The sequence below is a fragment of the Diadema antillarum genome, unplaced genomic scaffold, assembly GCF_040938485.1.
Source record: "Diadema antillarum isolate AM-2024a unplaced genomic scaffold, OU_Dant_1.0 seq00000392_RagTag, whole genome shotgun sequence".
NCBI classification, from domain to species: domain Eukaryota; kingdom Metazoa; phylum Echinodermata; class Echinoidea; order Diadematoida; family Diadematidae; genus Diadema; species Diadema antillarum.
Genome location: NW_027271387.1, coordinates 631,123 through 658,373, shown reverse-complemented (window position 1 = coordinate 658,373; position 27,251 = coordinate 631,123). Strand labels below are relative to the sequence as shown.

Here is a 27,251-nt window from a genome sequence, read left to right as displayed (position 1 = left end):
ACATGCTATCATTTTGCATGAACGTTGTGGATTACCTTGTGTCATGCAGCGTAACCACCATTTCTTGACCCCATACTGTGTCTAAAAGTAAGAGGAGGGGAATGCAATGAATTATCCAGATAGACAGCACTGAGCTTTAGCCCGCTACTTGTCTGAAAAAAAGCAGCTAAAATCTTTGCTCATTAGTTCTTAAGTTCGGCATGTCACTGTAAAAAGAAAAAAAATGATTTGAACTATAAGAAAACGCCAGAAATGAGATGTACATACCAGATTGTAGATTTGGTGCACATTCTTCTTCTGAGTATCCTCTCAATTTGCTACAAAGTTGCCTTGGCAACAGAAGAAGATTTATGTACAGTATGTTGGACAGTTAGTTGGTGTCAAATTGGAGCTCAGGTACATATGCCTGTCTGGTTGTGAGATGAAAAATTCAAGCTTCCTAAATATCTGTAAAGTTTCCTGGAATATCAAATGTATCCTAGATGACAACAATTTCTCTTTTTTCCCCCTCTGATTCTTCAGAGCCTCATCCTGTGGCTTGCTTTGTTAGCCAGTTGGCATAGCTGTCCTGAAACAAACTGTCAGTGATACAGAGATCTCTTAATTCTCCTAATGCCTATGTATCATCTAAATCTCAAGTGGGACTGTGGTGTTTATTGGATGCCTGAGTGGAATATCTAACTTTGATTCAAGGTCAAGTGGTGGGGAGTAGACTGAATGCTAATGGAATGGCTCAGGATATTATGAGTTCAGTCCATGGGCGCAAAAACGACTCACGAAGGTGTTAACGTGATCAGCATCAACAGCAATTGTATTTATGTTCTTATTGCTGCATAATATTTCCATGGTGCTGTGCAAATGGCTGCCATATTTCTTGACAAAGAAACAAAGATTTCATTTTCCTTTGTGCTTCAACACCTTTTTTTCCATCCTTGCAGTGGCGGATCAAGATGGGGGTGCACTGGGTGCATACCCCTCTTTATTTTTTTGTTAAAACAAAAGAAGTAAAAAGAAAAAGAATGGGGGTGCGTGCGCCCCTCCTTTAATTTTGTAAAGGCACCTCCCCTTTATGGATTTCCTGGATCCGCCCCTTAAAAGAAAAGATTTCCCGATTGCCTGGGAGAACTTGATGGTGTTTTATGCTGATTTACAGACCCTGTCAATTCTCCAGAACCAAGCACATCAAGCAACAGCTACTTTGGTGGCAAAAATATGCATCAATGCATCTCATGAATTCATCTCTGCCTGATAGCAAACGGTACCCGGAAGGCATACCACCCTTTTCAGCTCCGCCGTCTGTGTTTATGTTAAACAATTACAAATTTAGATAGTGGTAAGTGAAGGCACTGCAAGGTGATGAGATCTCAGTCCTTTAAGCATGACTCTGAGTAGGAAAGGGTTTAGTTTGCTGATGTTCATGTGAAGGAATATTACATACCCTACACGTATCCTGGCTCCCTGCAGTATTAGCTAGGCTGCTTACGTGAGGATATGATTTATGAGGAGCCATCAAGCGGCTCTGCTGCTGCTTCGTGCTCACTTGAAAAATATGCCGTTGTGGCTGTACATTTGGTCGCACATTGTCGACTTGTGCTTTACTATCAAAGTATGCCATGAAATGAACATAGTAGGCATCTCATAGAAACATGAATTTCAAAATTATAGTAGTGATGATAATGTTAATAGCAGTATTATAGTTGTGTTAATAAAAATGATGGTGACGATGATAATGCAATAGCAAGATTATTAAAGGCTCAAGTTAAAATCTGCATCTGAATCTTCAAATCCAGATTGAAAGATCCTAGTTTTTCTCCTCTCCCAATGACTGAAATTTACAGTCAGCTGTGAGATGGCCCGCATTCAAGCAAACAAAATTGCAGAAAGTTTTTGAAAGCAGAATTCATATTCTGTTCATGTGAAATGAAGGCCTGTGGATATTATTTGGATTTGAAAGACTAAATTCTTACAAACCTTACAAGTATTAAAAAAAACCCAATAAAGTGGACATTTTCTAGCTTTAAAGTATTATGTTTTCCATCTCAATGTTGTGTGTTCATGAGGGAGGTAGATTTACATTTCACTATCAATGTTACTTACAGGTATGATTTAATTTACATAATTTGTAATGAATACTAAAATAGCTGTACACGTCTTCTCACAAAGTAAGAGGAAAATCCTGATGCTGTTTATTCCTGGAGAAATTGATGGCACAAGTTCTTTGAGGCAGTGGTTTCACCAGGACAAATTGTCTGTTCGACAGATTGATGCTACGTGTAATCAAAGGCCTTGCTGTCTATTCATCAAGGTTTATGGATAATTCTAAGTTGGGATCCACACGCTGGCCTCGCCGCGGAGCCCTCGCTGGTCTTGGATGCATCAGTTTCAACCTAATGCAAAGTTCATCACAAACCTGTATAGTAGCGATACTTCATTATTACCGCCCACTGCAGAACATGCTGGATTTTCTGGGTACACAAGAGACTCTGCCGCATTTACCACGTTGTATTTGCCTTTGTCTTTTCTCTCTTTTTTTTCCGGGGCATCCAGACATCATGATTCTGTTTTTGAACTTTGGACCAAATTTCATCCAGTGACTGCATTAGGCCAAAATCATGGGAAATCCAGTGTGGCTTCCATTAGTGTGTAATGAGGTAATATCATAAGTGGCGAGTCTGAAATTGGTGGAACGAAGCGAAAGCGTGGGTTGATCAGCCATGGCAGGCATAGCTGTCTCTGAGGGCTTTTCCTACCTCCGTCATTAGCATGTACTGCTCACCATTTTCCTTGAAAACTGTCTTCATTTTTTGTTTTTATCCTTGAGAAGAGAAGCACTCCCTTGACATATCATTTTTCTGCTCGATGAAGCATATGTCTCAGGTTGGAAGTATTTCTGACCAAAATTAAGTTTGCGGCACGAGTAATATTTCAAATGTACGTATACTTTGTGATTCGTATACTGGTAGTAATCTATACCTCATAAGTATATCAAAGTGTGGATTGCATCACAAGCAATGAACTGCAAGGGGAAGATGAGGAAATCTTGTGATGCATCTAAACATGCCAAGGTTGATATTCATTTTGAGTCACTTGTGATTGCAAGTGCCAATACCAGTTATTCTTCAGTGCCAGTTTCCATCCAGAATTAAGATTTGTCTTTGTTTTCCGTTTATCATGAGGTGGAGATATTCTCCGTGGGAACCACAAGTGCCATGAGGAGCTGTTGTGGCCCAGTGGTTGAGACCAAAGACTCTCAAACTTGAGGTCTTTGGTTGAAGTCCCCTTACAGCAGCTGTTGTGCCCCTTTATCCTTGTCACCTTGTCCCTAGGAAGGAACTTAATGCAGTCAGTCCTGTGGTTACCTGCTTTAATAAATGTATTCATTACTTCTTGAGCACCCTCGTGAAACAAATCATGATTTCATTCAATCCAGAAGATGTTATTCTTTTAACATTAAATTCATCTTTTTTTCAGGTTATTACTCAGCAGATAAACATAATCGAATAAAGAACAAAATTTGCATTTACACTTACATTAATTTACCTTAGACTATTATCGTCCAGTAAATCATCAACTAACGAAGCTCAATGACCCTATCATTGCATGGTGTTGGCTGCATACGCTTTGTGAGAAATATAATTGTGATGAAACCAGTGTCTCTCTCATTGCATTGTAGTCATCTTTGACATGACCATTTCTTCTAATCATTATTTCTTATTTTCTGTAACAATATCATATTGAAAGATTTTGGTTTGTCAGATGTCCTGTGTAGTGTGTTATACCTGTGCTGTTCTTAAAATATTCAATAATAATGATAATAATAATAATAATAATAATAATAATAATAATAATAATAATAATAATAATAATAATAATAAAATAAAAATAATAATAATAATAATAATAATAATAATAATAATATTATTATTATTATTATTATTGTTGTTATTATTATCATTATTATTATTATTATTATTATTATTATTATTATTATTATTATTATTATTATTGTTATTATCATTATAATATTCTGTTAATTTCTTGTATATAACACTGGTGGCAGGCACAAATCCACAGTCATGTATATGTGGAAAATAAAAATATTCAATTCAAATCAATTCAATTTTCTCTCTACACCCCTGCCCCCCCCCCCCTGCCCCCCATCCACCTTTACCCCTTCCCTTCCCCTCCCCAGGATGTGCACAGTGCAATGATGACATCACCCAGGGCCAGGCCTTGGTAGCTTTGGACAAACACTGGCACGTCTGGTGCTTCAAGTGCTTCAAGTGTAAAAAGATCCTCACCGGAGAATACATGGGCAGGTACGTAGGCATGCCGTTCTCAGCTGACCACTTGTGTCATATTCTGCAAACATGGAAAAGTTTTGTGCAAATAATTTTTTTTTTTCATCATTGATTTTCTCTCATGAATATTCTGTGAGTGTAAATAATGATTATGCATTCTGGTTTCACAGCTAATTGTGTGTTTAACCCGTTGAGGATGAGTCCCGAGTATACTCGGGCAGGTGTCTATGGGAAATGCGTGTTGTAGCAAAATCAGTCGTTCTCAACAGGTTAAACTATATTTTGATGTAATTAGAATATGTAAATTGTTTTTTTAGCATGATATATTTCATATACTTACATTTTTGTTGAAAATGAGAATGAGTATATGAAATGACATGAAATAAAATGAGATATGACCAGTTGTTTTGGAGTTATAATTATGTCAATTTGTGAATTCTGAATGATGATTGATTTTTTTTTTTTTTTTTTTTGTACTGGTATATCATTTTGTGGATATGTGCTAATAATGATTTCCCTTTAATACCAGGGGTTTGATTTATGGACTATGACTCTTTGATATGGTATACAACAAGTTTGTGGATATTTCCATCATAAATGCAAGAAGTGATAGTGAAGCGGTGCTGAAGCATGTCATTCTTTGCCATAGTTTAAATGATGAATATTATGTGAATATTATGCAGATGAATATGTACGTATGAGTATGATGAATACGTGAATGTTAAGGTTGATAATCATTCAGGAGCCGATAATGGGTTGATGACCTTGTGCTTTCTATATTCTCAGAGATGGACAGCCTTTCTGTGAGAGGGACTTTCATCAGATGTTTGGCGTGCGCTGCTCTCGCTGCGAAAACTTCATCACAGGCAAAGTCCTTGAGGTGAGAAATTGGACATTTCTCATTATCTAAAAAAAAAATCAATTAAGGTTTACATTGGCATTGCCTGCATCGTGGTGACCTCGCATACACATACACTTGTGTACATGTACATGATGATATACCAGCATGTAAATACTTACATACATTCATACCGAAAAGCATACATTGAATTTACGCACATAGATACATGTACATACGTACAGATATTCATTTTATGTAAGACATACATTTATACATTTTTACATTCAAACATACATCGTACAGTTATGTATTGCTTCCTTCGTTTCACTCACTCTTTCATTCTGTTAGTGTGTCGTTTTTTTATCTCTTTCTCTCTCTCCTATTTGTCCTTCTGTCTATCTGTCTACCTATTAATCTGTCTATCAATCAGTCTTTCAGTCTCTCTTTCTCTAACAGTATCTGTTTCTACATGTCCTCTTATCTCTCCCTGTGTACCACATTTCAAATTACCATCATTTCACATATTATTTGTTTTCTGATTGTCTGTTTGTTCTTTGGTTATCTGTCTGTCTGTCTGTCCGTCTTACTGACTGTTTGTTTGTGTGTCTGTGTCGTCTACAGGCTGGAGACCACAAGTATCATCCCACGTGTGCTAAGTGCGGGAGATGCGGCAACCACTTCAACGAGGGCGAGGACATGTTTGTACAAGGTGAGCAAGCAACCGCACTCCCCTCCCCACAGCCTCTCCACACAGCTGAAGTGCGCCCTTGCTTGAGCTGCCCGACCCTGAGTCAGAAACACTCTGGGTTGGGTCGCACGTGCTGAGTGTGGTTGTCAAGACCATGGCGAATGTCCGCATTGCTGCCACGTATTTGCAAACGTTTACATGAGAATTGTAACCTGTTTTTGTGCCTACATGCCAAGCATAACAAGGCTTGCATTATATCCTGCTTTATGAGAAAATATGAGACATATTTAATGATAATGATAATGATAATGAATAACATTTATATAGCGCTTAATACTGATGTTTCTAAGCGCATCAAATCGGGGAAAAATAATATATATAACGTAAAAACAAAATACAGCATTATGTACATATTATGATAACGACAGCAACAACAACAACAGCAAAATTAAGGTTGTGTAAACAGATGAGTTTTCAACAATGACTTAAACCTATCAACATTTTCAGCGTTACGAATATAAAGAGGGAGTTCATTCCAAAGAAGTGGGGAAATAACTGAAAAGGCCCTATCACCATAACGTGTACAGGTGCGGGGACCACGTGATAATTGGAGAGCGGAGGAAGAACGAAGAGAACGGGTTGAAGTGGAGGAGCGGAAGGAAATTAAATCTTTAAGATAAGATGGGGCAAGATTATTACATATCTTGTAAACAATAAGGAGGATTTTAAAAGTGATACGTTGATGGATGGGGAGCCAGTGGAGGGATTGGAAAACTGGAGTAATGTGGTCAGATCTTTTTGTAAGGGTCACAAGCCTAGCAGCTGTATTTTGAATTCTTTGAAGTGGTGCAGTACTTGAAGCAGGGAGACCAACAAGAAGGGAATTGCAGTAGTCAAGATGAGAGGAAACAAATGCGTGAATGAGACGTTCCGTGGAAGACTGATCCAATAATTTACGTATTTTACCAATTTTACAAATACCCCAAGCAGCAGAACGACATGAATTCTTAATATGTTGTTGAAAGTTCAGATGCTTATCTACAATAACTCCGAGATCTCTGATGGACTGAGAGATGGGGATAGTACTATCTTCAAAGGAAAATTCTGTTAGAGAGCTACCCCGCCTGAACTGAGAATGAACATATAAAAATTCCGATTTAACACAATTCAATTTCAAATAATTATCGTGAGACCATCGTGAGACCATTTAGTGTCCTTTTCTTCAGAGAATGATCAAAGTTCTCATAGAAATATGTGGAGCATTATTACTGTTGAAATGTTTTATGTAAATTCTGTACAGCAAAGCAAATATTGAAGGTGTTTATTCAAGGTGTGTGTGTGTTTTTTTTAATGGGGTGGTTGGTTAATGTCAATACCAGCTCATAAAAATATTTGAGACATATTTTCATGTTTCTCTTCTACAATGTGATAATTTGACTTTCTGAAACAGTTTTATAGACATCGTTAAATGCTTCTCCTTTATAGGAGATTAATATTGGCAAATTGAAGCTGCACGAATGAACAAAGACATCATAACTGATGATTGAAATTAAACTTTAGACTACGATGACAGGTTTTAAACATCATGGCACTGTAGTAGTTCCTCGGTAAATATTGGAGTTGGTTCCCACCTTACAGTAGACACAATATTTAATGTTGTTTGGCAGAAACACTGTTATTGACATGAGGCGACACCACTTTTTGTGATTTGCCAAGTGGTATCTTATCTTGCTCCACCTGATATATATCTAGGTGCCCAGTCTCATTGTAAAACTTTTGTTTGTTTGTTTTTTTCTCTTTCTGCAGGCACTGAAATATGGCATCCAGATTGCACAAAAGGCAGAGTAAGTTTACAAATGAGGCCATTATTTTCTTGAGGTATTATCTGGGTTCAAGAACATAGTAAGAACAATATGAGGCAACATATAGATTGTTGTGGATTAGTAGAACAGATTCTTTTGTTGCAAGATGATATGATGATGTCACTGATATACAGTACATAGTTGTATCTTATATGATATGTTGATATTCATAAATTTGCATATAGTATAGACAGATGAATGAACTAAGATAATTGTTCATTCTCAAATGAAATGTTACCATTAATAGTTGTATCATATGACGTATCGATTTACATACAGTTGCATATAGAGACAGATTAATGTCTTATGGTATTCTTTCATCATCAGATGAAATATCACAGTTTAGATAGTGGAAAACGAGAAATATTTACAGCATGAAACTTTTGCAAATTGGGGATGACAGCCCTTTTCTCAGCATGAAATTTTTGCAAACTGCTACTGGCATTTAAAGCTGATCATGTAGGCAAAACTGAGCTATCATGTTGAATTTAACTTTAGCAAATCCTGGTTCCTTGCTAAATTCATGAAAGTTTCATGCATGGGAACATTTCTTGTTTTACAGCGGGCAATATATATAGCATATATGTGTAGTTATATCATATACAAACATTTGCATATTGCGACTGAAGAATGATACAGTTGTAGATAGATAGATAGATAGATAGATAGATAGATAGACAGATAGATAGATGGATGGATGGATAGATAGATAGATAGATAGATAGATAGATAGATAGATTGCTAGAGAGATAAATATGTACATACAATGTAAAAACAAAGATGCAGATGTAAGATAATTTTATGAACATTTAATGCCAGCAACAACAAAGTGTAAGCTTCTGCTATTTTGGGGGATGAATTTCATAGGTTGGCCAAAAAGGACAGCAGTGCAATTATACTCAAAGTTCCCATTGCTTCTGCTTGTTTGGCCATGTGTGTCATCCTTATGAGGTGTCTTTTTTATATTTTATTTGTTTGTTTCTGTCATAATTTGTGGCCCACCAGTCACTAGGTTTCTTTCCGTCACGCATCAAAGAAAATGCCCTGCTCTACGATTACAACCGAATTAAGTCACAGGTAAGTGACCAAGCAAGCCACGATTTCTTTGCAAGTTTATTGTGCAAAATTGAACTGCTGCAGTTGGAAAAAAATGCAGCGTGGATCTCATCTCTACAAGCAAGCATTTACATAGTCTACCAAAATATGATAATGAAGTGTGTGTGTATATAAATGATGTTTCAGAGAAAATGCAAATTGCACTGCAGACTCCTGGATTCTCTTCTGCATTATAGAGTGGGACTAGTTATGTATTGATTTGGCTGCATACATCAGAAGCAAGACTCTCCAAAATTACTAATTTGTTTAATTATGCAAATCTTGTTACAACAGGCCAGGACTAGAAGCAGGAATTTGGTATTCTGTTAAGATACTCCCTTGTTTGCTGATTAAGGAAACATGGTTTTATTTTAGTCTTACATAAGAATTCTGGGAGAGCCTATTCCTTCAAGCATTGATTGTCAAATTTGCTTGATCTCTTCCAAGACTAATAAGATCAGAGCACTACGAAATTGCAAGCACCATATTTATCATTTGTGATATCAGCATCATCTTATACGTGTGCTGGTTTCTGTCTGTGTGTGTCAATGTGTTCCTGTGTCTTTGAATGTGTGTGTGTGTGTGTGTGTATGTACATATCTGTGTTTGTGATATGAGCAGCCAGGTAAAAGAATCTTTGATGATCAGTTTCCTTTTTGTTTCTCTATGACACTTTGATTACAACAACAATAACAACTAAACAAGAGCAAACTTTACCAGTATTTTTCTCCTTCTTTCTACCACTTCCAGTCCACCCCAGCCTCGCCCACCCTGGCCCGGGGGCACTTCCACACCCCTTCCTTCCTGTCATCCCCCTCCCGCCGCTCCTCCAACAGCCTTAGTCCGCAGAGCCCCGACTTCTCCCACAGCTACCTGTCTCCCTTCGCCCTCTCCTCCCTCTACCCTCAGCCCTGCCAGATCACTCCCGATGCCCCTGTCAGTCCGCACTTCCACAGACCAGGTGAGATGGTTATGATGATAAATGACATTAATAATGACATTGATAATGACAATGATAATGATAATGATGATGCTGATTCTTGATACAATATTTACTGTGATCATCATCATCATCATCATTATGATTGAAATGATGATGATGATGATGATGATGATGATGATGATGATGACGCTGATGATAAAAATGATTGTTATTGCCAATTACCATAAATGACAATTGATTATCTGATTGTTATTATGATAATTTGATGTTAATTATGAATTTTCATGTTTTCATTATGAGCCTTTCATTGCGACATATTTTTTATTGTCCGTCCTTAAAGCAATGTTAAATTGATGAGTGATTTTTTTCCCTTAATGCTCGTCATCTGATGCATATAGTACATATGTTTCTTTTTACAGATTTGATAAGTTAAGTGTACTTAATAGTGCAATTAATTGTTTTTCTTCCCAATTACATCCTTCATGATATATCGTGTATGATTTGCTTATGAAATGTGATGAGTCACCAATTTTAGGTTGTAACAACAATAACAAAAATCCAAATTTGTAAGCAGACATACTCATTGATCTGTGATCAAATCTGGTGGTCATGGAATTTCATAAAAACAGAAAGGCTTTTGGAATTCTTCTGAAAAGAAGCGTACATGAGGTGAAATGGAAATTAGGTGACAAAGTCTATACCTTCCATGTTGCATTTTCCTTTGTTTCCTGTGGACAAGTTTTCGTTATTAATCGTCATTCCGACATTTTTACGGCAGCGTCTCCATTGTATTTGATCAGGTTACTTAAGGCCAGATCGATTTGATTATGTCTGTGCTATTCTGGTCTCGCCCCATGGATAAAATGAAACGGTCATGTCCCCTCCCCGATGTTTTATAGCAAATGTTTGATGGATGCGGTTTGGCGGCACTTTCTGCATCTGAATACACACCAGCGTAGTCTTTAGCAGAGTGTAAGAATGAGTGCCTCGGAATGACAATAATTTTTCAGGATCTAAACCCTGGCCACCGATGATATGTTGATATGAATGTTTAAAGTCTTTGAGATCGATGTTTTAACTTGCAACCAGTGCTTCGATGTGGTTTTTATCCAATTTATTCTTCGTTGTGTTGCTGTGTACTTATACTTTTTCCACCCTCCTTTTTTTTCCCCCCGAACACCACTGCAACTGTGAAATCTCGTCTCCCTCTCTCTCTCTCTGTGTATTGACGCCTTCTTCAATCACAGAATATGTAAACAATGGTAAAACATTGTTCTTTCCATTTTGAGGCTTGCTTGTGCATTTGTGTTTACGAAAGTGGTGCATATATATGTCTTGCTTTTTGGTGTAAATGTAGCTCGCTTCAGCTGCATGCATGCCTTTGTGTACCTTGGTATGTGGATGTCAGTGTAACCCTAGGCTCATGTAAGGAATGTGAGAATCAGTGCTACTGAGTAGATATCCCAATGTGTCCGTATTTGCCTGTGAGGTTAAAAAAAAAAAAAACTTTATTGTCTTGGGCTAAGACTAGTAGGGGAAATGCAGAATGGCTTTCCTTGTCACTGTTTTTTTTTTCTTTTTTTTTCTACTGCATTTCATATCCCTTGATTAGGCAATGCCTCTTTTTGTCTTTGAATGAAATCTATGGATGATTTTCATTTAATTGATTTAAAAGATTTTTAAGAATCCCATCATGACCTACAAATATTTTACATAGTTCAGTTCAGTTTAGTTCAGTTCACTTTATTTTATATAATCACAGCAAAGCTGTTCTCAACTGCATACAATAATAGAGTAATTGACAAGAGTCAGGTAACAACATAGTAGTCCCATAATTATAATGATGGTAAAAGAGCACTGCAACTGTACGAAGATATACAGAGTTTAACTGCACCTAGACCATTTAACCAGGGGCAGATCTAGGAATTCTGTAAAGGAGAGGCGCCTTTACAAAATTAAAGGGGTGCACACCCCCTCCATTTTTTCTTTTAATTTATTTTGTTTTAACAATAAGCACACAAAGGCTTAAGTACTATACATGTAGGTAGTTAAAGTGTGTGTAGATATTATCAACAGATACTCTCTACCATTATGAATGAAGTCTGTACTCACACCTTCATAGTTTATTTGTGAATTTTCTTCCAACTTCTTTTACTTTTTTTGATGATTGTGAGTCATCCGATTATTGATTGATATGATTATCAATCTTCTTACAAATGTTTTTTTGTTGTGTTACCTTTTTTTCTTGTTCATTTCTTTGAATTAAAAAAGATTGTTAAAAAGACACAAAGTGTTTTTTTTTTCTCACATCTTTGGTTGAGTGTTATCAATATCAAAACTCTGTTGTGGTGATTTCAAATGTAAATGGAATAAGAGGAAAACGTTTTAGTGCTATTTTTTTTTCCAAGTCTTGCACGAAAAAGCAGTTGTCTGGAGATATTGTATGTGTCATCGTCTCCACAGTGATAATGTAGATTAACATTGAACTAACACAGCACAGTTTCATGCATTGCATGAATCAAATGCAAAATCTTGCACTCATATTTTTTTTACCAATTAATTGAATGTTTACCATGGCAACCTTCTTGAATTGCTGTCTTGACACAAAATATGATTTCAAATGGTTATGCACAGTTTCCATATTTTGATTTGCTTTTTATGATGTTCTGTACACTGTAGAGACAAATTAATTATGCATTATGCATTATGACAGTATGATTAAGAATTGACAGGGTTTTGGTATTTTGCTTTTCACTTCAAACTCTTTATGAGAAATGACTTTGACAGTGTAGGAAAGGGGGGGGCAGCATAATGGGTCCATTTTATGTAATGTAAGTACAAAATTGTATTCAAAATATATGGTGAACACAAAGAGGGATAATTTGAAAAGTTTAAATGCAAAAACAGATAAGCACCATTTTCAAAAGTTTTTTTTTTTAAAGCAAGATCATCATCATTAAATAGAAAAAAATATATGTATTTTCATTGTTACTACACTTGATACATGACAAGTAATATTTCTGAAGACATTATATGAGAATTATCACATACATTCTCATTATTTTCTTTGTTTTTCAGCAGCTTCAATCTCAATTATCACAAGTTGATAAAAGTGGATGTATCTGTTTCAGCATTTACATTTTTCATTTCTGGTAAAGGAAGTGTATAGAGTTTTACAAAGTTTACATAGCTAGAGAGTGTTATGTTTGTGATTTGTAGTATTTGAGGCTCATGTAGTTGTTTTTTTTTTGGGGGGGGAATATTAACAAAAGATAGTATGATAAAGTTGTGAATCATCAAGAGAATCAATGCGGATGAAAGGAGCATGGCTATTAGCATGAAGATACATGTATGTATGACCTCATCTATGAGTTGGACCTGCATCGTGGGAATAGCTGCATGTAGCTACAACTTCAGCTTCTTTGCTTCTAGTGAATGTTTGTGTATGTATATGTATACCGCCCTCTACAGGTGAAGAGTTTTCATACTTGTCGCCCCCACGTTATGACCTTCCCCCAAAGAAACCGGGTAAGGCTCTCCGCGACGGAGACAAATCATTTTTTTTTCTCAGCTCTGTTTGTGCATTGTGTCGGACTCAACTTCTGCATTTGCCACAGCAAGATTCACAAGTGTTCTTTTTTTTTCGTGCTGAGAAAATTTGAAGCCACACTAATCACTAATAATTGGTCAGACAATGCACTAATCAAAATGTTGTTTTGTCCACAAATGGGTCAGCAGATTTTCCTTTATTAGCTCACAGATAGAAGTCTCACCATGGTTTGTCCCATCTATATCGTAAAATTAAAATTTGGGAAGAATTGTGGACAGCTTCTGTGCCGATCTGTGTATTGTTATTTTGTAATGCAGTCCTTTGATACTGCAAACTCCATTAATTGCAAGCCAGCAAACTGATCCAGTTCTGTGGTGCGTCATCACATTACCTGTATAGAGTCAGAGATTGTACAAGGAAGAAAAATGCTCATAAAGCTGACTTTGGCAATATAACCTGACAGTGTACAGTTTTGTAGCATTCAATTCTGTTTTTTAATATTTGCCTTGTAGTAAAGTAGGCCAAGTTATATATCAGCTTAAAGCTTAGCATCTGACAAATATGCAAAAAAAAAAACCACCTGACATTATGGCCTTTGTGATAACACATCCATCACATATATATTTGATATAGCCCTTGGTACTTTTATGCATCTATTAAAAAACATATTTTTCTCCCCCATCATGCTAGAAAAAAATGTGACACAAGTTGTTTTTTTTTTTTTTTATACCAAGTTTGTCACTACTTAAAACTGTTTGATTTATTGAACTAATCTGCATCTTCAGTTTCTTTTTTGTTGGAATTCTTAGCATTCTAGGTGTTCATTTTACCAATTATCACATTTTAAGTGTATTAATTGGTTTGACATTCTTTTATTTTGTTAATCCATTAATTCATCATGTCTTCTTTGTGAGTGCATGGAGCACAATAAACACCTATGACCACTGCATGCAATCTTCTATCTTGTCTACACACAATGTATTTGCACCTCCAGAATTAGGAGATGTATGTAAACTGAGAAAGAGCCTATAAATATGTCTTGTCCACTTCCAGTAGAGTAAAAGACTGATTTAGATCATGTAGCCATCCTGAAATTCTTATATTTTAGGATTATGTTGATATTTAACACCTCGGATATGCTGGATGGATTTGGTAAAATGTATGTTTTCATTCTCCTCACAAGTGAAGGACAAAATGTATTCAGTATATTTTCTGATTTTAAATTCATATACTTGTATTATGATTTTTTTGGGGGGATGAGGGGGAGGGGTGGGGGATGGCTGGATGGAGAAGGGCTGAAGAATCTGTGGCACTTGTCGAGGGTATGTCATGATGATCAGCAAGTTTTAAGATATTGTATGGTGCAGCAGATAGTTGTAAACCACAGACCACCGTGGTAAAGATCAAATCTTAACTAGACAGTGGTGTAAAACTATCCTATTCAGGTATAGTTGTAACAGGTTTAGACTTGTAAAGTTATGATATGTTTAAGAAATACGTCTCGTTCTAATTTAATATGTTTTAATCAGTATGTTTCACGTTGCTTGAGTTGCCTCAACTACGATATGTATCTGTAATGCATGCCAACAAATGTTTCCATCTGCTACTCACAGTTTAACCCCCTCCCCCTACACCCACCCCCTTGGTTGTAATCTTAGACCATGCACAGCATTCCATTGCATGTTTTGGTTGTTTTGTTTTTACAAGACAGTCATGGAGCACATGCCAGTTATGTAAAGACAACTGTGTCACAGTTTGGATATGTTTACCTTTTGGTACACAATGCTATTGTAAACAAATTTCACATGACACTTCATGTGGCAGGGATGTACAAGTTTTCCCTCATTTTGATTTCATGTTGTCACTTGTGGGAAAAGCCTGTTGTTATGAAAAGTTGCTAGATTGTTTCTGACAGACCTCGACCTTTAATGACCTGCCAACATTCCTCAGGCACTCTGAGAGCAGATTATATTTTGCTACCTTTTTCTGCACACAGAATAGAATGGATTACAAATAAAACAACTTGTTTGATAAGAGGATTCGGAAAAATCTAGACTTCCAATCAATTGTTGTTGTTGTTTTTTCTTTCTGAAGGAGCATCATATAAAACTTTGGTCCACCATCCCCTATCAACTATTGGAGATTGCGGTACCTTCTTTGAAAGATGTAGGGTTGATTCAAGAGTGATAGCCACTCTGTCAGACTTGATCCTTATAACTAGAAATTTTACATTGTCTCAGTAGGCATTAATGCTCCAATTCTGATTACGTGGTGTAACTCTTATACACCATAATAACTCTTTTAAGAATATACTAACCTGTTTTGACACACAAAATATAATTATATTAACTAGAAGAAAAATATTCCACATCCGATATGAATGGTAAGAAACAAAAAGAAAAAGACAGTTTGGGGCTAAAGCGCACTGCAGGGTGTATTGTAAAGAGTGAAAACATCTGCAATGATGATTATCAGAATATTTCATTATACAAGTATTTAAACAAGTATGTACTGTAAAACATGATATATTCGCGGCATGAATTTTTCGCGAATTGGAGCCGACGGCCTTTTTTGCGGCATAAAATTTTCGCGAACTGCCACTGGCATTCAATGCATATAGTGTAGACAAGAACTTTCGCGTACACTTTAATTTCGCGAATATTGGCACTCGCAAAATTAAAATGCACGCAAACATTCCTCGTTTTACAGTAAACCATCAACTGTTTATGAAATTTTGCAGGACTTGCTCTTGGTGCTTAAGATTGTTTGTACTAGTTTGCATGGATGTGCTTTGTTCTTGCTAAGCCAATGATTTGCATGAGATGTTTATATATGAGATTGCAGCTTTTGTAAATTATGTCTACAGAAAAAAGAAATCATTGTAATTGCATAGTTACTCCTTTAAATGCAGTTTGCAGGTGGCTAATGCACTCGTATTAAACAAAAAATGAATGGAATAATTACATTATGAAATTATGTTACATGTAATTGATTGGCATATATACTTTTTATTGAAAATGTTCTCTTCACATATATGCTTAAGTCATAGTGTCAGTGGCATAGCATTATATTCATTGATAAATAGAATAAGTGCATTCTGCCAATCAGAGCTCTCTCAAAAGTTTAAGGTGTAGTGCCAGAGGCACAAACCAACAAACAAATGGTGAAGGGATTACTGGGGGGGGGGGGGGAGATTTAATGGTGTCATTGGGTTGCCATTTTAATTTTCAGTCTTTTCACGATGAGAGCATCAGGTTTTTGAAATCAAAATCATGTCCTTCTTTTGATTGAATTGATATCAAGCTGTTGAGGCAAAAAAAAAATGCTACATTCATCAAATATGTAGTAATGTAGTCATTCTTAAATCCATGATGGGGATTTGCTCATTATGGAAGAGTCAGGATGTAAGTTTTTATCTCCACCCTTGACTGGTGACAATGTGGTATCCTGTACAATGTATCAAGACTATTTTACAAAGACTTATGATGCAACCTGCTTTTGTATCACTTTTAAAAAAATCTCTGTGATCTGTCAGTTTTTAATGTCTTGCTCTGAATTTTGCACCAGTTGTCCAGGTTATCGCTTTATTCTATGCTGCAGAGACATATTTAGTGCTTATGTTTATCAAGAAAAGAGTATATCACTTGCATGCAACCAAAACTATTATTGTATGTGTATGTGCTATGTATTTGAAACCATGTGGATACATGTATATTTAACAGTGTTGTGCTATGCCACTACAGTGGCATGGCAAAGTACTTCTTGCCCCTGATAAAGGGTGTCCAAACAGGAAATTAATGTTACAAAGTGAATGAATCCGGCATTAACCTCCATCCTCCCCTCAATCTCCGGACAGGTGGTTACCGCCGGCGACCCCGCCCGCACAGTGCGTTCGATGCCCTCAAGCCAAAGATGAAGCCAGTGAAGGACGTTGCTCTGTCGGACGAACTTGTCAAGCAGTCCAAGTTCCCGGCAGCCAAGAAGCCAAATCCATCAGCACCTCCCAAGGTAGGCCCAGTGATGCGGGACCAGTAAGAAGCCGAACTGGGATGAACTATGTATTGATTGGTGTATTCTTCACAGACATCATGTGGAGTCAATGATACAGTGCACATTTTTAGCACAAGATCTTGATGTTTAATAGTGAAGAAATAAATCAATGGCTGTAAAAGCTGAAAGTTACTTTTGCCTACAGATGTATTTGTGAATAGGGAGGTTACAGACATTTTTGCAAGATGTTGTTTTCATGATATGACACCAAGGCTGTAAAGTGTATTCATGCCTATCAGTTCACTCCCCAAATTTAATGCATTCAAGATCAGGTGGCAATGTTTTTGTGTGTTGTTGAATTCACACCCCAGCTGTGATATGCAAAATTCACCAATATTAAACCTTGTGAAAGTAACAGCTTTTAAAGTAGTATAGATTGCCCTGGAAAGTAGATGATGACTTTAACCGTCTGTCGTTATTGTTATTTTCCACCAGATTGAGTCTGATATCTGGCCCGGTCCTCCAGCGTTGGCCAAATACCAGTATACGATGAGGAGCAAGTCAATGGGAGACTTACACGACAGTGATGAGGAGGAGGAGAGACAGATAGATGCTGAGGTGAGATATACACACAGCCAGGAGGTAGATACAGGGAAATGGAGAGAGACATGTATAGAATCAGAGGCAGAAGGAGAGATATATATGGTAGATGCAAATACAGAGAGAGAAAGAGAGGGAGAGAGTCTAAGGGAATCACAGACAGGAAAAGAGATAGCTGGTAGAAAGAAATACAAAAAGAGAGAGAGGTAGATACAGGGAGATGGAGAGAGACATATATAGAATCAGAGGCAGAAGGAGAGATATATATGATAGATACAAATACAGAGAGAGAGAGGTAGATACAGGGAGATGGAGAGAGACATGTATAGAATCAGAGGCAGAAGGAGAGATATATATGGTAGATTCAAATACAGAGAGAGAAAGAGAGGGAGAGAGTTTAAGGGAATCACAGACAGGAAAAGAGGTAGCTGGTAGAAAGAAATACAAAACGAGAGAGAGGTAGGTACAGGGAGATGGAGAGAGACATAATATAGAATCAGAGGCAGAAGGAGAGATATATATGGTAGATACAAATACAGAGAGAGAGGTAGATACAGGGAGATGGAGAGAGACATAATATGTCTCTCTCAGATTCTATATATTATATAGAATCAGAGGCAGAAGGAGAGATATATATGAGAGATACAAATACAGAGAGAGAGGTAGATGCTGGGAGATGGAGAGAGACATATATAGAATCAGAAGCAGAAGGAGAAATATATATGGTAGATGCAAATACAGAGAGAGAAAGAGAGGGAGAGAGTTTAAGGGAATCACAAACAGGAAAAGAGGCAGCTGGTAGAAAGAAATACAAAAAAGAGAGAGAGGTAGATACAGGGAGATGGAGAGACAGACATAGATGAAATCAGAGGCAGAAGGAGAGATATATGCAGGAACAGAAACAGAGAAAGAGCAAGAGAGAGAGATAGAGAGAGTCAGATACAAAAGCTAAGGAAAGACATTTGCAGAATCAGAGACAGAAGGAGAGATAGAATGAAGAAACAGATACAATCAGAGGCAGAAAGAGAGATATATGGTAAAGACATACAAAGAGAGAAAGTATGATTGGGGTATAATTGGAGATACATTGTAGAGACAGAAATAGAGCCAAAACAAACTGATTGAGAAAAAGAGGCACAAGTAGAAGTAGACAGGAATCTCATGGATTCAAAAAGAAAGAAACAAGGTCATGTGTGTCTCTGCAAAATTAAAATCATTGAGGAGAAGGGATATGCCACCAAGAATAGAGACTACAGAGCTAATTTGAGCTTGACAAGTTAAAAACAACTTAACTTTATTGCGCATGAGTAACTAGTGTATCACTTGCAATGTATGAAAACCATTATTTTTTTTTATACATCAACAAATCATTTTTTTTTTCTTCTCCTCACCATCCCTCTCTTATCTTTCTTTCTTGCAGGTCTCAAAAGTGGACTCGGCTTTGGGAAAAGAAATCTTGAAGGCGGAGCTGAAGCAGAGGAAAATTAGCAACCTGGACCCGAGGAGCGCGTCGAGGGCGCCGTCAGCCAACAAGGAACTTCCCACCGGTCCGAGGCATGACTCTTCCATGGATGCAGGTGAGGGAGAAGGTTTGCCCCTGTGAAATTCAGAGCATCTCAGATGGATGATAAGGCTTTCTTGCTCTTCCAAGGAGTCAGGATGCAGATTTCAGATATTATGTAGATGGACTTTGACATGTCCAGTCCAGAAAATCAAGGGTGCTCAGCTATATCAGATGATCTTTGTTTGATCATTGTACAGGTCTTATTTTGTAGTTCTGTTGATGAAAACTGTTAAGTGGTGTCTCATGAAAGTACAGCCTGAAGTACATCCCATCAAAATCTACCATTGATACTGATTTTTTTTTTCTTCAAAACCACAATCGCAGAATCTTTCACTTTCAAACTGGTGGTCAGATGTAGGCAGATTTCATTCACAGCATAGCCAACCTTCCTATCCTAAAACAGAGCTTTCCAGTCATTGCTCTTTTGGCAACAAGTTTATGTATCAAACAGAGCCTTAGGTGGATTATGATTTAGCAACATCATATCACTCATTGGGGATATAAAATTGTGTTATTAGCTTTGTCAATGAATTACATGGCTCTAAAAATTAGATTTAAGCATTCTGAAGATCACATAATGCTAGAAAGCTTTGATTTTTTGGGAGGAGGGGGATGGATCCTATTCTTTTTTCTTACAAAATTACCAAGAAGTGTTCATGAAAATCAGGGTATGCTGTGTAATACAGACAATAAGACGCTACATCTAGTGCTTTCATAAAGTTTTTAACTGTGCAAGAAGATGAATGTCTTGATTTTGTGCATGTTTCTCTCTCTCATTCTTTGAAAGAGAAAAGAATCTATTTACCTTTGCACTACTTTAATACTTATAAGAGAAGAGAAGCAGTGGGATAAACTGAGAGGCGAGAAAGAGAGATACATATAGGTAGATAGATAGATAGACAGATAGATAGATAGATGGATAGATAGACATATAGATAGATAGATAGATAGATAGATAGACATATAGATAGATAGATAGATAGACAGACAGACAGATAGATAGATAGATGTAGATAAATAGATAGATAGATAGATGATAGATAGATAGATAGATAGATAGATAGATAGATAGACAGACATATAGATAGATAGATAGACAGATAGATAGAGAGAGAGAGAGAGAGAGAGAGAGAGGGAGACACACTAAGAACACAGACAAGTAAAAAAAAAAAAAAGAATCTCAGTGATCTGGATTTAGCATGAGAAATGAATGGTTGTTACGATTTTTTGTACAATACAAGGTATGTACAATATATTGTATATGCATATGTTACTACTATATCTGTATGTGATTATGGATACTACTCTCTGTCTGTGTTTGGTATGTTGCATCATCTATAACTTTCTCCCCAAAGGAGAAGGGGAATCAGGTCAGGCATGTTACATCTGTTCATCAATTATACCGTACCTTTCATTTTTCTGGATGTGAATTGTCATTTCCACCTACAGTGGCGTTGAAAGACCGAAAATACAGAGGTAAGAAAGTCTCTAGGAGGCAACCCCTCATCAGACTCTTCAACCTCCCCCCAAATATGCAATGGAAGCACCCATCTTTCCATTGAACACGTGGCACGCCTAGAGTGTACCATTATGTGTGTAGTGGACACCACTATTAACCATGCTGACTGCTGATCTGTCATGTTCAAAAGTGCAGTCTTCCTCTCCTGCCTCTGAGTGCAGAGAAGACGTGCAGGGGTAGAAAGTTTCAAATAACCCCAGGGGTTGAAGGGTCAGAGTTCATGAGCAAAGCATTCTTCCGATGGAATGATGACAAAATGGATCTGCGATTTTCTTGCATGATTTTATTTTTGTTTTACCTGACTCTTTCTCTGTTTCTTGTGATATTGTTGAGTTGTTGTTTTTTTCTTCTGAACAATATCCTGTAAGCATCAGTCATGAAAGATTCAAAGAAGGAATTTCTCTTTGGTTGAAAAGAAAAGAAAAACCACTTAAAATCATCCCCTCTTCATGAATTCTAAAGTGATTAAGTCACGGAACATTTTCAAGTGGATTCGTCAACCTTACACAAAATGTTAGCTCTTTTTTATAACATTAATTAGTTATCTTAACAAGTGGAATTTTGGAGACTGTCGCACTCCACTCCCAATAAATGCGGAATAATGATTCTCATGAATGGATCAACATTTACCCACTGGTGATACGTCGTCATGGCAACCGTCTCATGGTTAAACTGATGCTGACAGGAGCCTGCGCCTCTCAGTCCTATGTTTCTACTTTCTGAGATATTCTGACAGAATGCTGCATGATTTTCAAGAAACTTTTACCCTCTGTTTGCATCTGGCAGCCAAAGACTAGTCAGTCGATTAGACTTCAAAGTTCATGCCTTGAGGACATGATCGTGTCGTCATGGAAACCAAGAAGGGGATGAAATGAGTTTACCTTGTCTAAAGTATCTAGAAATATTACAGTCTTTATAGTAATTAAGTTGATAAAATATATGCAAAATTCCAATATCATGAAGTCATTTTAACACATACATTTATTGTTGTATTAAGTGCCGGCAGTATTCTCGTTTAGACTTCTTAAACATCTTCTTTAGATATCAGACTCACTAACAAGTGGGTATAAGGTTAATTCACCCTCATGGAAGATGTTGCTGCGCATATCCTTTCTGAGTGTCAAAATTTTGCCACGACTCTGTGAGTAGGGTTTCCCTGCCCTGCCTAAAAAGGTCAACCTTTGATAAGTCTGTGAACTTGGCAACTCTACTTCAAATGTCATGTTGCTAATAAAAAAATGTGGTAGATTGTAAGTTTGTTGATCCATTAAAGACAATTGAAGACCTGAAATGGTGGTCATTTAGTGAAAGTGAATTATCATAAACTGACCTTTGCAAAGGGATTGGGTGTTGGTCAGTTTGATTTGCCATAATCCCAGTAATGTATGTTGGAAAATGCGACATAGAAAGAAACTGTCTGAATTTTGTTTTAAAGGATTGATTTAATGGTTGCATGTATCCCCATATATTATGGGATTTGATGAGTCAGCCATAGGAGAAGAAAAAGGTAAATAGCATTGATGAAGTGTATAATCTAAAAGTCTTTGAAAGAGGTGGACTTTAGCACACCTGATTATCATAATATTGCTCTATTTTAGTCCTAAAGGTGTTTTTTTTTTCCTCTCTCAATGTTTTTATCCTGAAATACATATGTGGCATGATGAGACTAGATTAAAATATATCTACTTGATTTCCCAAATAGTCTTATCTGAAAGTCATCTTGAGATTCCAGATAAATATAATTTCAGCCTTTTTGTAACATGTTTGGTAAAAATTTCAAGTATTCATGTGAATTCAAATGACATTTACTTGTTAAGATGTACCTTTTAAGAGTTAAAGAAGCAATAAAGAAAAAAACTGGAAGCACATACATGTACATACACTCAAACTGAAGTGATACTCAAATAATTGTAAGACTTTAAAAACATATGATTTCTCTCTTTCAAATCAGCAAGTGACTTTGCTATAAAGACTGACAAAACATGGCAGTCAGGCCTGGTTGTGAAGCAATTTACAAATACGATTTACTAGTATCAGGTTTTGGAGGTCTGTAGAATAACAATGATGACAGAAAACTCATAAGAGAGGCTATAAATCAACTCATTATGGTCACATTGTGTGCACATATGCAATGTAGGAGCTTCCCACCAATGCTAATATTTGTGTTGTAGCAGAGCAAGTCATCTGGACTTGTGTAACTGTGTAATTGTTCAGCAAACTAAAACATGCTAAGTGCGGGTGTTGCAATATTTGTAACTATAGTTGAATCATTCATAAATTGTTAAAGTAGTTGCTCTGGCAGGGAAAAAAGAAGAAGAGAAGGTATCTTTAAGAACATTCGAGCTTCCCTGTGTGCAGTTTCCTAACATGGTACAGTTGTTGAGGACATTTTCCTTTTTAACTGGAGCCCTACCTACCTTAGTCAGTCTAATAGTCACAGACATAATGTGGAAATCCCCAATGTAGTCCCACTGTGTCACTTTTATGTGAGGAATACATAACAGGAATGGTGTTTCCCCTCTTGTAGTGGAGATGATTTAGTGTTACTACTTTGTTGATTGTCATTAACTGATGCAGAGCGGATTGTAAAAAAAAAAAATCAATTTTGTAACAATGTTGTGAGGAATGTGTTCTTGTTTGACAGTTTTTTTGATGGTTATAGCAAATATAAATCAGCTAGTAGACTGTACAGTACATCTCCGTGAAACGCACCTCCTGATACCACTAGTCTAGGAGCCCAAATATTATCTCTAGAATTAGAATTGATAATCTCTTGCTTCCATATATCCCCGGAATTGTCGATGAGAAATTCTCATAGCTGCAATGTAGGACCACCTTGTCTTGTGTGTCCTGTTGTGACTAAAGTATACATCCCAGTTATTTGTGGATTATACACTGCGTAGAATCTCAAAACATTCATTCTGTACGTATTTCTTCCCACACCTGTCCGGTTTCAACTTCGTTGGAGAGTGCAAGGCAATAATGAAATTCTTGGAAATTTATATGACTGAATGTAGTGTAGTGTTCATTCACAGATATATTCAAACCAATTTGAGAGGTGAAAACAAAAACTGATCGTAACACAAGTGAAGAAAAAAATATTTATATACATATAATTTATATATTATTGGCAAAAGAAGATAAGAGAATAGATGTTGTGCAGATATTCAGGGGGTGGGGGCAATATGCACTTTAAATCCTGTTGTACCACAGAAGCCACAAAAAGTTTATCCGAATATGCTTCTGTAAGCACAATATGAATATCTCAACCATCATTCTTTGTCGTAGAAATGGATTTGATTATCTTAATGTGCTTCGTAGAAAATATTTTGAACACTAAAAAGTATGAAGGAAGAAGTTTCGTTAATTTCTAGCATTGCAACATCTTTTTCTATTTTACTATTGAAAAAAAGAAGCTTCTTTTTTTTTACATATCAGATACATGTACTACTTTCTTGCCAGAGGAAAGGGAGCAAATTCTTCTTTAATTTTTTAAAGATAAAAGTTGTGCTTTAGGTGGATGAACATATATTCCTTAAAACAGTCATGCTTTACTTCTTTCCAAACGATCCTGACCACTAATCATTTGTTGCACCCTTCAACTCATGAAACATTTTGTATCATTCTCTGCCATTTCTTTAGTCTTTACAACCAACAAATCTTGTTTCATAGTATTCTTACACTATAGATCCATTAGTGTCTTTGTTTATATAACATTTGCAAATTGCAGATATTTTTTGTTAACTTAGCTCATAAATGTGATGTTAGCTATATCCCAATGGTTTAGATACTTGAGGCTTCTTCTTCAGATTTTGTCATGCTCTACATCATATCAATCCTTGTTAAAATTCATCCAATTCTTTTTTCATCATTTAGAGTTTCCTATCAATTACCAGATATCACTATGTACATTGCAGGTGTTATTCTTCAGTGTGTAGATATAGCTACTCCTTGAATTGAGCTGTCACGAAAGCTGTTTATTGCAGTCTGTAAAAATGCAGTGTGGAACTCTGCTTTATGAAGTGTCATTTCTTGAAGCATTTCTTTTAGTGGTAGTTAAAAAGAGAAAAAATGTAGCTATCTGTAGAATCCTGGATGCATATATTCTTTGTGGAAGTGTAGTGTCAAGATATAATCCCTCAAACATAAGTATTCATGTGACATCATCCATAGCATTTGTCATCTGTATATGACAATGAAACTGCTGTTTACCTACTTTTATTCACAAATATCGCTTTTGTTAAAAATTAGTGTGTAGAAAGAGTATGTTTTTACTCATTTTAAGACTTTTTAAGACGGAGTGTAGTCCCCATTCTTACTTTCCTGTCACTTCCTGTAGCAATCTGCCAATACCCTCTTTGATAATAAGTAAATTTGGCCATCAGCATTTCGATGTAGCATAAAAATTACATCGCCAAAGAGGTAGCTACAGATGAATCAGGTTACAGTTCTCGTGAATGATTTTAGCACAGTATAAATTGAAGTGAAATGAGATAGGTCTTGAATCCGTGCGCACAAGCTGTAATTCATTTAAACAGACATAGTTTTCTAATTGTCGTGGTCAAGGCGATGAGAATGATAAGATTGTAGCGATGAAGGATCATTGTTTGGCATGGCAACTGACTTTTGCATGTGATAAGTTGGATTTTTTGCAATTTCATCATGAATTTTATTATTTCTGCTTGTAAAGAAGGCTGATTTGTATTAACACATTATCACATCATTCAAATGAGCACTTTGATGGCATGGAGAAGCAATTCATACTAACTATAATAATCTGAGGTCAACACACAGGAATTTGATTTAAAAAACCCAAACCCCAAATGTTTTGCTGTTTTGGAGAGCTTTTAATCCTAGATCTCCCAAGCAGGTGACGAACCTCTGTCGTGTGCTCTTCATGAAAATATATATAGATGTTTTTCAGTCTACAATAAGTCATTAGCAAAGCAGAGTGGTGTTGACGAGATACTGCTGATGTTAAAGAATTTTCCCGGTTTTTAAAAATATGTGATTACATCCTATTAAGGAGTCCCTTGAGTTTTTTTTATGCATGATTGCTAGAAAATCATTTCACTGTATAAGAGCCACAAGACTATGTGATGAGTGGAATTTATCTGACTTTACTACACCGCATCTTTGCTCGGAGCAACACTAAAGCATGGCCAACACCACGTTTTCCAAAGTGGGGGGGGGGCACTTTCGGGTTTCATGAGCTAACAAGCAAAAGAAAAAAAAGAAAAAAAACGGCCTTCAGCACAATAATAAAAACAAAAAAAAGGTCTTCAGCACAAAAGCAAAGGCCTTACTGTGCTGTTCATTCTATTGTTTTCTAGAAGCCACTGTAGGGGTAAAAAAGTAGGGGGGGCCCAAAGTGGTCACACCCTATGTATTCCTATGTACGGGTGCAACCCCCCCCCCCCCCCCCCCCATTTCTGCCAGCCCTGTAAAGTGACTTGAATGGTTTCAATTAAAGCAATTCGAACCGTAGCAAGCAACTGGGAGTTTATGTAATTTCTAATGATAAAATATAAGCATATTTTGTTGTTGTAAAATATAAGAAATAAAGGAAAAATATAAAATCAAAAGCAAAATTATTTCCCAGAGACGTTTGTTGTAAACTCTTAAGGGTCTGGGTGTTTTAGGTCTGCTGAAATTGACACTGAATGCTTAGATTGATCTTCTGCTTACCTGTGATACCTCATGAGGGTAAGAATATGATTCAAGTGTGACAAGTATGAAAAATCATTCATTGAAACCATGGAAGAGGAAAGACAAAGGAGGTTAAGAGGTTGCAGCCCATATTGACACTGTTGTGTTATCTGTCCAATCATGCTATGTGATTTTTCATTGTCTTTTTTTGATTATGCAGAAAATATAATGACGCCAAGAAGTTCAACTCTTCCACCGAACCTTAAATATGAAAGCCTGGTAAGAAACTTTTAAGTCAACTTTGAAAACATGCATATATGTAAAATAGATCACTTGCTCGAAAGATATGACCATAAACCCATTGAGGACAGGCTGATTTTGCTACAACACACATTTCCCATAGACACCTGCCCGAGTATACTCTGGACTCATCCTCAACGGCTTAACAGAATGAAAGAGCATGCAGTTGAAGGGAAGTTCCAGACTAGCTAAAAGTTACCTTGAAAAGATAGAGTACAATTTATCAAATAGTGCATTGCACATTTGATCAAAATCAATTCAAGATTTCAGATAAAGATCGGATAACAACTTGCCATATAGTTTGTTTGTAAATAATATCTTGAAATTGTGAGATTATGACATTATGTTT

General features: G+C 36.6%; 1 protein-coding gene across 1 annotated transcript in view; it reads left to right on the top strand.

Annotated features, from left to right (window-relative positions):
• Window positions 1-27,251, top strand: part of LOC139731997 (actin-binding LIM protein 2-like) — a 226,290-nt gene that overhangs the window by 188,849 nt on the left and 10,190 nt on the right. Inside the window, exons 6-18 of the mRNA XM_071642870.1 lie at window positions 4,193-4,319; window positions 5,088-5,181; window positions 5,764-5,851; window positions 7,637-7,674; window positions 8,698-8,769; window positions 9,538-9,748; window positions 10,978-10,992; window positions 13,202-13,258; window positions 17,137-17,288; window positions 17,766-17,888; window positions 19,291-19,447; window positions 20,884-20,910; window positions 26,823-26,881. Coding sequence (XP_071498971.1) covers window positions 4,193-4,319; window positions 5,088-5,181; window positions 5,764-5,851; window positions 7,637-7,674; window positions 8,698-8,769; window positions 9,538-9,748; window positions 10,978-10,992; window positions 13,202-13,258; window positions 17,137-17,288; window positions 17,766-17,888; window positions 19,291-19,447; window positions 20,884-20,910; window positions 26,823-26,881 — 1,220 coding nt within the window. The remainder of the gene's footprint in view (window positions 1-4,192; window positions 4,320-5,087; window positions 5,182-5,763; window positions 5,852-7,636; window positions 7,675-8,697; window positions 8,770-9,537; window positions 9,749-10,977; window positions 10,993-13,201; window positions 13,259-17,136; window positions 17,289-17,765; window positions 17,889-19,290; window positions 19,448-20,883; window positions 20,911-26,822; window positions 26,882-27,251) is intronic.